Source organism: Crocodylus siamensis, chromosome 10, assembly GCF_052110815.1.
Source record: "Crocodylus siamensis isolate JL-2025a chromosome 10, ASM5211081v1, whole genome shotgun sequence".
In the NCBI taxonomy this organism is placed as follows: Eukaryota; Metazoa; Chordata; order Crocodylia; family Crocodylidae; genus Crocodylus; species Crocodylus siamensis.
The window spans coordinates 73069507-73081848 of record NC_143404.1 but is presented as its reverse complement, the minus strand read 5'-3'; the positions used below and the strand labels follow the sequence as shown (position 1 = coordinate 73081848).

The 12342-nt window shown below is 71.4% G+C and overlaps 1 protein-coding gene across 2 annotated transcripts in view; it reads right to left on the bottom strand.

Moving 5' to 3' along the window:
- The window catches only part of SLC12A5 (solute carrier family 12 member 5), a 30395-nt gene that overhangs the window by 6853 nt on the left and 11200 nt on the right, over nt 1-12342 (bottom strand). For both annotated transcript variants that reach the window (XM_090064994.1, XM_090064995.1), the window contains exons 2-19: nt 9784-9878; nt 9543-9674; nt 9275-9421; nt 9107-9161; nt 8680-8810; nt 8330-8571; nt 7994-8205; nt 6606-6773; nt 5423-5521; nt 5217-5274; nt 4494-4668; nt 3841-3959; nt 3602-3700; nt 3342-3461; nt 2953-3057; nt 2635-2803; nt 1861-2056; nt 1008-1177 (exon numbers count right to left, since the gene is read on the bottom strand). In XM_090064994.1, coding sequence (XP_089921120.1) covers nt 1008-1177; nt 1861-2056; nt 2635-2803; nt 2953-3057; nt 3342-3461; nt 3602-3700; nt 3841-3959; nt 4494-4668; nt 5217-5274; nt 5423-5521; nt 6606-6773; nt 7994-8205; nt 8330-8571; nt 8680-8810; nt 9107-9161; nt 9275-9421; nt 9543-9674; nt 9784-9878 — 2492 coding nt within the window. The remainder of the gene's footprint in view (nt 1-1007; nt 1178-1860; nt 2057-2634; nt 2804-2952; nt 3058-3341; nt 3462-3601; nt 3701-3840; nt 3960-4493; nt 4669-5216; nt 5275-5422; nt 5522-6605; nt 6774-7993; nt 8206-8329; nt 8572-8679; nt 8811-9106; nt 9162-9274; nt 9422-9542; nt 9675-9783; nt 9879-12342) is intronic.

The following is a 12342-nucleotide window of genomic DNA, read 5'->3' as shown; positions in this document are numbered from 1 at the left end:
AGCTGGAGAGAGTCCAGAGGAGAGCCACGCGCATGATCAGAGGTCAGGAAAACAGACCTTACAACGACAGGCTGAGAGCCACGGGACTCTTTAGCCTGGAAAAGCGCAGGCTCAGGGGTGATCTGATGGCCACCTATAAGTTTATCGGGGGTGACCACCAGGATCTGGGGGAACGTCTGTTCACCAGAGCGCCCCGAGGGATGACGAGGTCGAATGGTCACAAACTCCTGCAAGACCGTTTCAGGCTGGACATAAGGAAGAATTTCTTTACTGTCCGAGCCCCAAGGTCTGGAAGAGTCTGCCAGCGGAGGTGGTTCAAGCACCTACATTGAACACCTTCAAGACACATTTGGATGCTTATCTTGCTGGGATCCTATGACCCCAGATGACTTCCTGCCCTTCGGGCGGGGTGGGGGCTAGACTCAATGATCTGAGGTCCCTTCCAGCCCTAAAGTCTATGAAATCTATGAAATATGCACACACATGGACACAAATACAGATACACACAAACACATTTATAAACACATATGTACATACACGTGTGTATACATACACACAAAGCTGCACAAATACAGACACAAATGTACATTGGTATGTACATATATAAATGTATCTACAGACACGCACACAAACACACACACCAGGGCAGAGGCCAAAGTACAAGTCCCCCCCCAGAATGGGGTCCCAGGACCCCAAGACTGCACAGAGGGGATGAGGGCCTCCCACCCCACCACACACACACACCCCTGTCCCTGAAAAAATTCAGGTTGGACACTTGGGGATGGGCCCGGGGGGGAGCGGGTGGCATTGGGAACCCAGTACCAGCCTGCAGGACAAGAGTGGGGGCAGCCGCCGCTCCCCGCTTCCAAATACCAGCCCAAGGCCATGGGGAAATTCAGCTCAGAGATTTGGGCTGGGGGAGTCAAGGCTTCCAGCCACAAAGCAGCACCCAGAGCAAACTGGGGCATTGCCCGCCCCCAGCCCGAGCCGGCGGCAGGCAGCGGTACCTTGTGGTGCCGCAGTAGGAAGGGCAGCAGCATCAGCATGCCGCCGTCGTGCACGATCCACCAGACGTCGATGTGGCCCTCGGCGAAGCGCTCCTGGTTCCCCGGGAACATGGCCACGTTCTTGGTGACCAGCAGCGCCAGGTGTGCGGCCGTGGTCTCCCGCACCAGCTCTGCGGGGGAGGGACAGGGCGGTTCAGCCCTGCACAGGCACAACTGCCCCCGGCACACGCCTGCCAGCCCCGAGCTCTGCATGCCCCACGCAGGCCCGCAGCGCTGGCCCTGGGCACTGCCCCGTGTCCAGCTGCTGTGAGGTCCTGCCAGCCCAGGACAGGGCCCTGAGGGGTGCAGGCGCTGGGGCACTTACTGCTTTGCATGTGTGCAGCTGTGTGCAAGGCATGAGTGTGTGCCTGTGCATCACAAGGATGTTTGCATGTGCAGAGCATGTGGAGGGAGCTGGACATAGGCCTGGGGGGCAGGGGTGTGTATGTGTGTGTGTATGCAGGGAACTCTGTGTGTGGGGCGGTGTGCATGTGCACATCTATGGTGCTGTGTATGTGTGGAACATGTGCATATGCAGGGAAGTGTGTGTGTGTGTGTGTGTGTGTGTGTGTGTGTAAGGCATGGCTGTGTGCATGTGCATGCTGCATGAGTGGGGGGGCACGTGCACATGGATGCTGTGTGTGGGACAAATGCGTGTGTGTGTGCAGGGAGCTCTGTGTGTGTGTGCGTGTGTGTAGGATGTGGGTGGAAGCATCTCCTGGGAGGGTGCCCCAGCACTGCCCATGGGCTGGGCATCTCCTCCGCGCAGGCCCACGCGTGGCCTGGGGCCACATGCCCTGCTGGCAGCGCTCACCGATGAAGTTCCTCCAGGTCTGGTGGTCCTCCTTCTGGCGCCAGCTGCGCGGCCAGCCCACCAGCACCGCGTTGTGCTGCAGCCCCCCCAGCCCACTGGACTGGATGAGGTGGGACATGCCGTCGCGCAGGTTGGAGGAGATCACGACCTGGCAGAAGCCCTTCACCTTCTCGGCCTCCATCAGGCGGCGGATGGACTGGGGGACAGAGGGCTGTGCTCAGACCCAACTCCCCAGGGCGCTCCTGGCACGCACGGACCCGGCACGAGCCCCCACGCCAGGCACGGCACGGCATGGTAGGGCCCGGGCAGGAGGCCAGGGGAGCCGGGGCGAGCAGCCAGGGGGGCGTGGGGAGGGGCGGCGCGCCCGGCCCCCTGCCGCCGGAAGTGCGGCCGGCTGCCGCGGCCTGGAGCCACTGCCAGGCAGCACGCTGCGCGCTACGCCGCCCTCGCTCCGCGCCGAGCGGGAGGGCGTCCCCGTGCCAGGCTCTGACGGGCAGGGAGGGCAGCAATTAGCAATATTTACTCAGAGAAATTATAACATGTCTGTGCCGCAGAGTCGCTGCGCAGAGACGAGCTCCTAATCACTTTAGGGGAAGCCCAGCCGTGGCGCGGCCTGTCCGCAGCCCTCCATCCCCCGGGCTCCCTGCCCGGCAAGGGCCCCGGGGCAGCGCCAGGTCCTGGAAGCGGGCAGAGCTGGAGCGGCTGCCTGCAAAGCTCTTCCTGGCCGGAGGTCAGCAGGGTCAGCCCGGACCAGCCCCACGGCGCGGCCCTCACCTCCTCGGCGCGCTGGGCCTGCGGGTGGTTGTCCAGGAAGGTGCCCTCCAGCACGGAGGCCACGATGGTCAGCCCCTTGCCCGCCTTGAGCTGCGAGGTCAGCGAGAGCAGCTGCGGGTGCACCACGTTCTGGTCCTGGTCCACCCGCACCAGCACCAGCAGCTGCGGCCTGCGGAGGGAGCGCCGGTGACACGGGGCCCGCATGCAGCCCCCGCGCCGCGCCCCCAGCCTGTCCCGCGGCCCACGTCTCGGCACCCCCACCCCACCCTGCCGGGGCCCCGATGCCCCCACACCCCCAGCGACCCGCCCCCCGCTCACCGCCAGTTCTTGGTGTGGGGAGGCCCCTCCTCGAGGCGCAGCAGGGCGTACCGCGCCGCGCTCAGCGACAGCCCCCGGATCCCGTCGCCCCACTCCTTCTCCGCCCTGGGGGAGGAGGGAGCGTGAGGGGGTACGGGCAGGGGCAGCCGGCTCCGCTCTCTGGGCCGCGGCCTGGCCCGAGCCACCCGCCGCCCAGCCCCGTGGGTGCGTCGCTCGGATGCTCCGCAGCGCCTGCCCGGGCCCGGAGGAGCCTGCCCAGGCGCGGCGGGGGAAACTGAGGCGCAGAGGGGAGCAGGCACAGGCTGCTGGCAGCAGGGAGTCCTGGGCCAAAGCCCCCGGCACCGGCCACCCCCTCCCTGCTCGGGCCCCTCTGGTGCGGGCGCACTCACCCCCGGTACTCGATGTACTTGTAGATGAGCCCGGCGATGAGCATGGCCACCAGCGCGTAGTACCAGGAGCAGATGAACATCAGGGCCAGGCAGAGGCTCATGCCCAGGAAGGACAGCGTCCTGTGGGCACCGAGCAGTGTCACCGCGGGGACCCGCTCCCCATGTCCTCCTGCCGAGGCTGGCACACCCCACAGCCAGCCCACGGAGCCCCGGCCACGGCAGCCCAGCGGGAGCCAGCCCCCGCCCCGCCCCGCACGCACCAGTGGTAGTAGCGGAAGCGGGGCCGCCAGTTGGGCGTGCGCAGCAGCGTCTGCACGGCGCAGGCCAGGTTCACGAACATGTAGCACATCAGGAAGAACCTGCGGGGGGGACAGGGCAGAGGCTGAGCCGCTCGTGCGGTGCGGGGCTGCCCCCCACATCCATCGGCTTGGGCGCCGGCGGCCAGGAGGGGCTCGGTCTGGCCCGGGGCCGCAGGGAGCGCAGGGCCGGAGCTGCCTACATGGAGAGGATGGGGGCCACCTCGTCCAGGGAGGCGATGAGGATGCCGATCTCGCAGATGCAGGCGGTGAGCAGCAGGGCCCAGGTGGGCTCCCCATTGGCCTTGCCATGGCCGAAGACCTGGGGCAGAGGGAGAGGAGAGTTGGGGGCAGTGGGGGAGGCCAGCACCCCGCCAGCACCAGGGCAGGGCTCCGGCCGGGGCCCCGGGCAAGGAGCAGAGCTCAGCCTGGCGAGGGGCCGCCGTGAGTCGGGGTGCCCACGGCAGCACCCCCATCAGGCCGCCAGGAGACAGGAGGCAGCTCTGCCCTGGGGGGTCCTTGCACTGGGGCCGGGGGCTCCGGGGGTGGGGAGACGTCTCGCTGCATTAGCCGGGGCTGCCGCGCTCCTCAGGCTCCGGCGCGGGATGTGGCAGCGAGTTAAAATTAGCTGCCGTGGCCTCGGGGAGCTGTCGGGTTGCATCGGCCTGTGCCCGTCTGCACGCAGCAGCACAGGCGCCCGCGACCCAGGGCTGCGGCTCCGGGAGCGCTGCCGGCTCTGGCATCCACCCCCGCGCCTCCTCGCCGGGCCCAGCAAGGCCAGGGCTGCCCGTGCCCTGGACGGTGGGGCCACACTGGGGCCTGGTTGTGGGTCAGGCAGGGGCCGCAGGGCACGTACCCGGAGGAAGGGGACGATGCCGTCCCGGGAGATGGCCTGGAGGAGGCGCGGGGCGCCCGTGAGGCTCTGCAGCCCTGCCCCGCACGTGGAGAAGAAGGAGCCGATGACGATGACCCAGGGCGACGGCCAGGCCAGTGTGCCCACTACCAGGTTCCCGCTCACCGCCTCGCCAAACCTGCGGGGCACCGGCGTCACCCAGGGCAGGGGCTTGCAGACCACCAGGGCCACTGCCACTGCCACCCCCGCACAGGGGCTGGATCCGCGCTGCCCAGGAGCCCGGCCAGGACGGGCAGGGGCAGGAAGCAGCGGTGCACCCGGTCCCAGGCCGCCGAGTCCCCCTGGGCCCCCGCACGGGGAAACTGAGGCTGGGGCAGAGGGGCGTCAGCCCTGGACCCAGCACCCGGCACGCTGCATCTACACCCCGCGCCCTGGCTCCTCCACCCACCGCCGCAGAGCATCCCAACCCAAAACTGTCATCTGCCGAGCCCGGCGGGGGGGTGCCCTAGATTCAGCTCCCGGGCCGGCTGGCACCCGCTTGTTGACAAGCAGGTCCTGCCACCCGCCACGTGCCAGCCCCACAGCCCACGCAAGCCGCCGCGTGCCGGCTCCCGCCGGGCAGCCCTACCCACCCCGCCCGCCCGCCCCTCCTGTCCTGCAGCTGCTGGGTCCGGCCGCGTCCCACAGCGGAGCGGGGCCAGGCCGGGCGCAGCCCCGCGCACTCACTTGTCCCGCAGCACGACACCCTCGATGCAGGCTCCGAAGAGGATGACCGAGCTGATGTCTGCGGGCCGTGAAGGAGCCACTGAGCGGCAGAGCCCCCCGCCCCTGCCACCGGGCTGTCCTGTGCCACCCCCACGCCCGGAGCAGCCCAGCCAGGCCTCCCCGCTCCCCCCAGCCCCAGCCCCGGCGCTGCCCGACCCCAAGGATACAGACAGCCGACGTGGTGGCGATGGCCAGGATGGTGCCGGTGGGGATGGATTTCTGGGCGTCGCGCAGGTCGCCCGAGCGGTTGGAGCCGGCCATGATCCCTGCAACACACAAGGGAGGGCCCCCGTCTGCTGGGCACCACGGCAGGGAGCAGGGTGGCCCAGCTCGGCGCACACCAACCTGGCCCAGCATGGCCCAGCACGCGGCAGGTCCTTCCCTCCAGCCCCAGTCCACTTCCAGCTCCGCGCCCAGCCCCTTGCACCCTGCTGCACCTTGGCCCTGGGTAAGTGGCCAGAGCTGCACCTTGGGGGACAATCCCATGCAGCAGCACACGCCTCTGCACGAGTGACACAGCCCAGTGTGCACAGCTCTGTGCACACACGGCCCCAGGGTGCATGCACACACAGAGCCTCATACACACACGCACACACACATATGCCCACACATACATACACCCAGCCCCAGGGGATCTGCCCAGCAGACCCACCATGGATCCTGCTGCCGTGGCTCAGAGAATCAGGTCCTATCACGCAAGCGAGTGCGGTGTGTTATCAGCCCTTCAGCTGACAGTAGCAAAGGGCGCTACCAGCACCTTTGGGCCCAGCAAAGGGTAGCCGCAGTGGAGCGGGCGAGCTGCCCCTGCCCGCACCAAGCAACGTCCACCCTAGCCCCAGTGCCAGGGCTGGCACGCAGCCCAAGCCCTGGGAGGCTGGAGGGAGCTCAGTGCGAGCATGACCCGGAGCCGGCCCTGCCTTCGCCTCCTCCTGCTGCAGGGGCTCGCAGGCAGGCCAGACAGAGCCCAGGCCCTGGTGCGTCCCCGCTGCACTGGAGCATCGCGGCATGGCCTCAATTACTCATGGGGCACAAGGGCACGGAGCGGGCACGACTGGCCGCCAGAGCTGGCCTGAGAGGTGTCCGGCCTGGGAGGTGTTGACCCCACAGCAGGGGCGAGTGGGTCTGGCAGGAGCAGCACAAGCCCTCAGGGCAGGGGCCGCCCGGCCAGGGCTGGGCACCGGAGACACTCAGAGAGGAGCGAGAGACTCGTGTGCACACACACTCAGGTGCATGCACACACGCAGCAGGCTGGATTGTGCAGCTCCACACACACGCCTGCACAGGGCTGGCACACATGCACACGCACTCCCTGCTTGTGTGGCTGGGCCCACGCGTGGCGGCAAAGCCTACCTGTGACGGAGGGGAAGTAAATGCCCACTAGGAGGGTGAAGTACGAGGTCATGTCGCTGAAGACGTAGGGCTGGTCCAAGTCCACGGGGGCGTCCGAGGGGGACACCGAGGGCATCCCCTGCTTCTCCACGATCACGCCCTTGGCCAGGTACGTGCTCCAGAGGTTCTCTGCCGGCAGAGGGGAGAGCGGCTGCGTGACACGAGGGAGGCCAACAGGGCAGCATGGACGGGCCGTGGCCTGGGCAATGCCAGGGCCTGGCTGGGCTTCACCATCTGTCTGGAGCTCTTTGCCACTGCGAGCTGCTACTGCTCCAGCCGCTCTGAACCCAGCTGTGCCCAGGCTGAGCTGCACCCCGCGGCAGCGAGGTCTGCAGGCCGGTCCCCCACCCCGCACCACCCAGCCTTCGGGGCATGAAAAATCCTCCACCGAGCACGACTCCCATAGCCAGCCTAGGCACCGCCAGCCCCATGGCAGCACGGCCTCCGGACCCCGGCAGCCTGTGCTGGCTGACCACCCGCGCCCGGGTCTGAGCAGATGCCTGCAGCGGAACAGGCCCCCCAAGGCTGCAGCCCCTGCCCCGTGGGGAGCGGCGCCTGGAGACAGCCGTGAGTCACCGCCCGCCCTGGGAGCGCGCGACAAGGAGCTATATTTACCCGCCTGCCCTCCCCACCTCTGTCGCAAACAGCAGCTCCGCGCCCGGGCAGCAACAGCAGCTATAGATAGCGCCGGCCGAGCCTGGGCCTGGCACCCCGACCGCGAGGCACGGCTTGCCGGGCGCGTGCCGGCCGCTGAGGTCCCGGCAGCTCCTCTCCCTGCTCTGCCACGGCCCCGCGGGCGTCCCCCGCACGGCCCGGCTGGCTGCGGGCTGGGCTAGGCCGCGCGGCAGCGGGGGGCAGGCTCCCCGCACCCCGAGCGCACGCCCGCAGCGGCACTGTCAGTGGCCCGCAGTGCCACGCGTGTCCGGGCCGGGCCGCGCGGCCAGAGGGGGCCAGTGCGGCACTGCAGGCGGTCGGACCCAAGGCAGCAGGAGAGCCGGGGCCGGGGCGGAGGGAGCGCTCGTCCTCCTGGCCTGTCCCCGTGGCTCGGCAGAGCTATCGCCCGCGGCTCCTGCCAGCAACGCGCTCCAGACCTTCCGGCGGCTCTGGCCCCCGTCCAGCCCGCGCGCCGGCCGCAGATCGGTAAAGCCGCCGGGAGGGAGCGGGAGCGGGAGCCGATCCTCGCCGCCACAGATCGATGCAGCCCTTCCTGGCTGCGAGGCAGCGGCTGCTCCTCCAGCCACGGGGCCCCGGGAGCCACGGCCAGGCTCGCAGCGGGGTCCCCCTGATCGCTTGCGCTGCTCCCCCCCCGCTGAGCCCGGTTCTGCCCGCCGGCACGCGGCACCTCGTACCCTGGATCAGACCGCTGGCGGCCCCGGGAATGCCCTCGATCTCGGTCACGTTGTTGTGGGTGAAGTAGTCGTCGCAGGTGGCGTTGAGGAAGCGGGAGGTGCAGAACAGCTCCCAGAGCTTGGAGCCCATGGTCTCGTTGCCCTCCACCACCAGCTTGACGCAGGTGTCGAACCCATGGCGCGACAGTGTCCGGTTGCCCAGCAGGCAGATCCTAGCAGGAGGGGAGCTGGAGGTGAGCGTCCTGGGCCTGCCCCCCATGCCAGCCCCGCTCCCGCCCCCGCCCCAAGGCCCAGCCCAGCCCCCAGCAGGGCCGGGGCCGGGGCCGCGGTGCTCACGGGAAGCTGGGCGGGTCGAAGGCAGACTTGATGACGCCGGCGTAGATGGCGAGGATGGAGAGGATGACGCAGCCCAGGAAGACCAGGGCGAACTTGTTGACGTACTTGACGCCGACGAAGACGACGGTGGCCATGCAAGTGAGCACGCAGGTGCCGTAGACGCGCATGTTGTTGAGCATGGCCGCCGCCTCCCCGCTGGCATCCTCCGCCCTGAAGATGGCCATGGCCGGGAAGATGTAGGCCTGGCAGGGCGTCACGGAGAGCATCAGAGCCCGGGCTCACCCCGGCGCCCCAGGCGGGGCGGGTGCCCGGGCAGCCCCGGGCCGGCGGCGGCCGCGAGCCCCACTCACCAGCAGGATCTCGATGGTGCCCAGGATGTACATGGCGCCGGCGAAGGTGGTGCCCAGGTAGAAGCAGAGCCCCACGGCGCCGCCGAACTCGGGGCCCAGGGAGCGCGAGATCATGTAGTAGGAGCCGCCGGCTGCGGGGACAGCGCGCGTGACCCCGGGGCGGGCGGCGGGGTGCAGGGACGCGGGGCGGCGGCCCGGCAAGCCGGGGCGGGCTCCGGGGCCCCGGGGACGCCGCGGGCCGTGCCCTGCCCCCGCCTCCCAGAGCAGCCCTCGGCGCTGGCAGCAGGACCAATGGCCGCGGCGCGGCAGGGTGATACATGGCGCTAATGACAGCCGCGCGCGCGGCTCGGCCGGGGCCGGCACAGACGGTGCTGCCGAGCCGGGCCCCGCGGCAGGAGGGGGCCAGGCCGGGCTCCGGCAGCCTCACCTGGCACCACGCCGTTGGTAGCGATGGCGCTCATGGAGATGGCCGTCAGCATCGTCTGCGGGAAGCAACGTGCAGGTGAGAGGTGCCCCCCGCCCCCGGGCTGGGCGCTTGCTGCAGCGGGCGAGCCCCGGGGGTGCGCGGCGCCCCCGCCCCCAGCCGCGCACTCACACAGGAGCAGCAGAGGAAGACCATGCAGAAGGACTCCATGATGCCGGCGATGCCCACCACCCAGGTGAGGCGCAGGAAGAGGATGACCCCGAAGATGTTCTGCAGGCAGGGCAGGTACACGCCCATGAAGGTGCCCATCCGCGGCGCCTGCGGGCGAGCACCGCGCGTCAGCCCGGCCGGCCGCGCCCCGCCCCGCCCCGCCCCGCCCCGCCGCGGGGCAGGCCCCGGGGGCAGAGGGGCCGGGCGGCCGAGCCGGCGCCGCGCTCACCTGCACGGGCTTCTTCTTGCCGCCGTCGTTGTTCTCGGCCTCCTCGTGCTCGCGGCTGCCCTGCGGCAGGTTGGTGTAGTTGGCCAGGCCGCTCAGCAGCGACGACACCATGGGGCTGGTGTCCATCTCCTCCTGCGGGCGCGGGCGCGGGCGCGTGAGGCGGCGGCCCCGGCCCCCGCCCGGGCCAGGCCCCGCGACCGGGTCCCCCGCGCCGCCGGGCCGGCACACCCCCGCCCCGTACCTCGAAGAGGGCCATGTTCTTGCCGTCGTACTCCTTGCCCTTCTCCGTGTCCGTGCTGTTAATGAAGGGGCTGCTCTCCTTGGGGTTGCCATCGCCTGCGGAGACACGGCGGCGCGGGTCGGCGGGGCCTCCGTCCTGGGCCGGCCCAGCCCCGGCCCGCACCCCCACGGCGCGCGTGCGGCCAGCACGGACCTCCGCCGAGGCGGCTCGTGTGGGTCCAGCGGCAGCCGGGACGGCCGCCGGGGGCTGGGGCCGCGCGGCAGGGGCTCGGGGCCGCGGGCGGGCAGGGCCGGGGCCCTGTGAGGGCCGGGGGCTGGGCTGCTTGCGGCACTACCGGCCTGGCGCGGGAGCAGCAGAGAGCTGCAGAGCGCTGGAAATAAATCACGGCGGAGGCGCAGCCGCACCGCAGCCCGTCTGGCAGCGCCCGCGCCGTCAAGGAGCGGCGCGGGAGCACCGGGCAGGGCTTCCGCGCCGGCTCCTCGGCCCGGGCCCAGAGCCCCGCACACCGGGCCGTGCGACGGGCTCCTGCCCCGGGCTGGGCGGTGCTGGCTCCCGCCGGGGCCCTCCGCAGCGGGCCCCGCGCCGCTGCAGGCCTCGCGCCTGGTGCCACGCACGCGTCTCGCCGACTCGGCCCGGGCAGGCGGGAGCTAGAGGGCCCCGGAGCCGCCGGCCGCAGCGGGGGCTGGAGCCGGCGAGGGGACAGGTGAGCGCGGCTGGGCCACGTGACTGCCGGTGCACACGCACGCGGGGACTGTGGCACCGGGTCCCACAGGCGAGCCCGGCGGGCGAGGGCGGCCTGCACGGCGGGTTATGTAACGACGGCCCGGTCTGAGCGGAGCCGCTCGCACGCCTGCCTCCACTTCCATTTTGTTTCCACAAATGCTGCATATAATGCATATTACATAACCGCCCCACATGCACGCACACACACACGCACGCACAAGCACACGCGCGCGCGCGCGCGCACTGGCAGAGGCACACGCACACGCACACGCGCGCATCGTCCGCCCCGACCTGCTCCGGAATCCACCATCTGGGCTCCGGGGAAAGCGCAGAAACGAAGCCAGCGAGCAAACGAGGAGGACGGTCTGGAGGAGACACGCGCGCACACGCACACGCACACGCACACGCAGCGGGGGAGGGGGCCGCCCGGCTGCCGGGCCAGCTCCGCACGCGGCGGCAGCGCCCGGCTGTGCCCGGTGCGGAGCAGCGGCCGCCAGCTCAGCCGCAGTGCCGCCGCCGCCGAGCTGCCCGCGCGGCCGGGCGCGGGGGGAGCCGGGCAGCAGGGCCGGGGCCGGCGAGCCCCGCCTGGGCGGGAGCGCGGGGACCCGCTGCCCCCGTGGGGCGGCCACGCGGGCCCTGGGGACGAGGCGGGCGCAGCTGCAGGCGCCGGGTCCCGAGGGCCCAGCATCAGCCGGGTCCCGCCTCCCCCGGCGCCTGCGACCCGGCCTGGTGGTAGCCCTTTCCCTGCCGTCTGCTCGCAGCGCTTCTCTTCAGCCCCGCCGGGGCCCGGCCTCGCTGCCCGAGCGCGGGGCCCGAGGGCACGTCCACGCCATCCCGGGGCAGGAGCCGCCCGCCTTTCCCAAGCACGACAAGACGGCAGGGCGCCTGGGGCGCGCACTCCTGGCGATGCCCCACACCTGGCGAGGAGAGGGCAGACCCGAGCGACCTGCCCCGGGGTGCAGGCGGTCCGGGCCAGGTGCAGCCCGTGCAGGGGCCGTGGGAGCGGCGGGTCCTGCCCGCGCGGCGGCCGGGGCCCTGGGCTGGGGGCGCCCCGGGCAGAGCCGGTGCCACGGGCCACAGACATCACCGGGCTGGTTTCCATGGCAACAGAGAGCCGGCGCGAGCGCGGACTCGCAGCCCCGGCTCCCGGGCTCTTACGTAAGGAGCGGCCGGCCCGGCGCGGCCCGCGCCTGCAGCCCCCGGAGCCCCGGGCCCGGCCCTGCGCCTCCGCCCGCCGCGGCCTGGCACGGCGCGGGGCGCCGGTGTGGCCCCGGGAGCGCCAGGCCCAGCCCCGCGCGGGCCCCGGCGGCGCGCACCTGCTGACTCACCGTGGGCGGCGCGCCCGGGGCCCGGGGCCCGCTGCCGGCCGCCACAGACCCGTCAGGGCCGGGACGCCTTCACAGCCCGGCGCCCTTCGCAGCAGGTCGGCCTGGCCGGGACCACGGGCGCTGCCCCGCAGCCGCCCGTGTGCTGTGCCCGTCGTGGTCCCGTGCCCCGGGTGGCAGGAGCTGGAGCCAGGCTGGCCCCCGGGGCTGCCCGGTGCCCAGAGAGAGACGCGCTGGCGGGGGGGGCCCGGCAGTCCCTCCTCAGCCCGGCAGCACGGCGGCTCCTCCAGGCCGCAAGGAGTTAAGCGCGCACGGCTGCCGGGGTCCCCGATGACGGATGAGCTCCGGCTCCTGCCGGAGACCATTTTGCCGCAGAGGGGCTGGTGCGGCCGCCCCGGCAGCCCGCGCTCGGCGCGGAGCCCCCTGCCCCGGCGGTGCCCTCTGCGTGCGGTGGCGCCGGCCTGTCCCGGCAACGCGGCCTGCCCACGGGCGCCCGGGCCCGGCCCTGCTG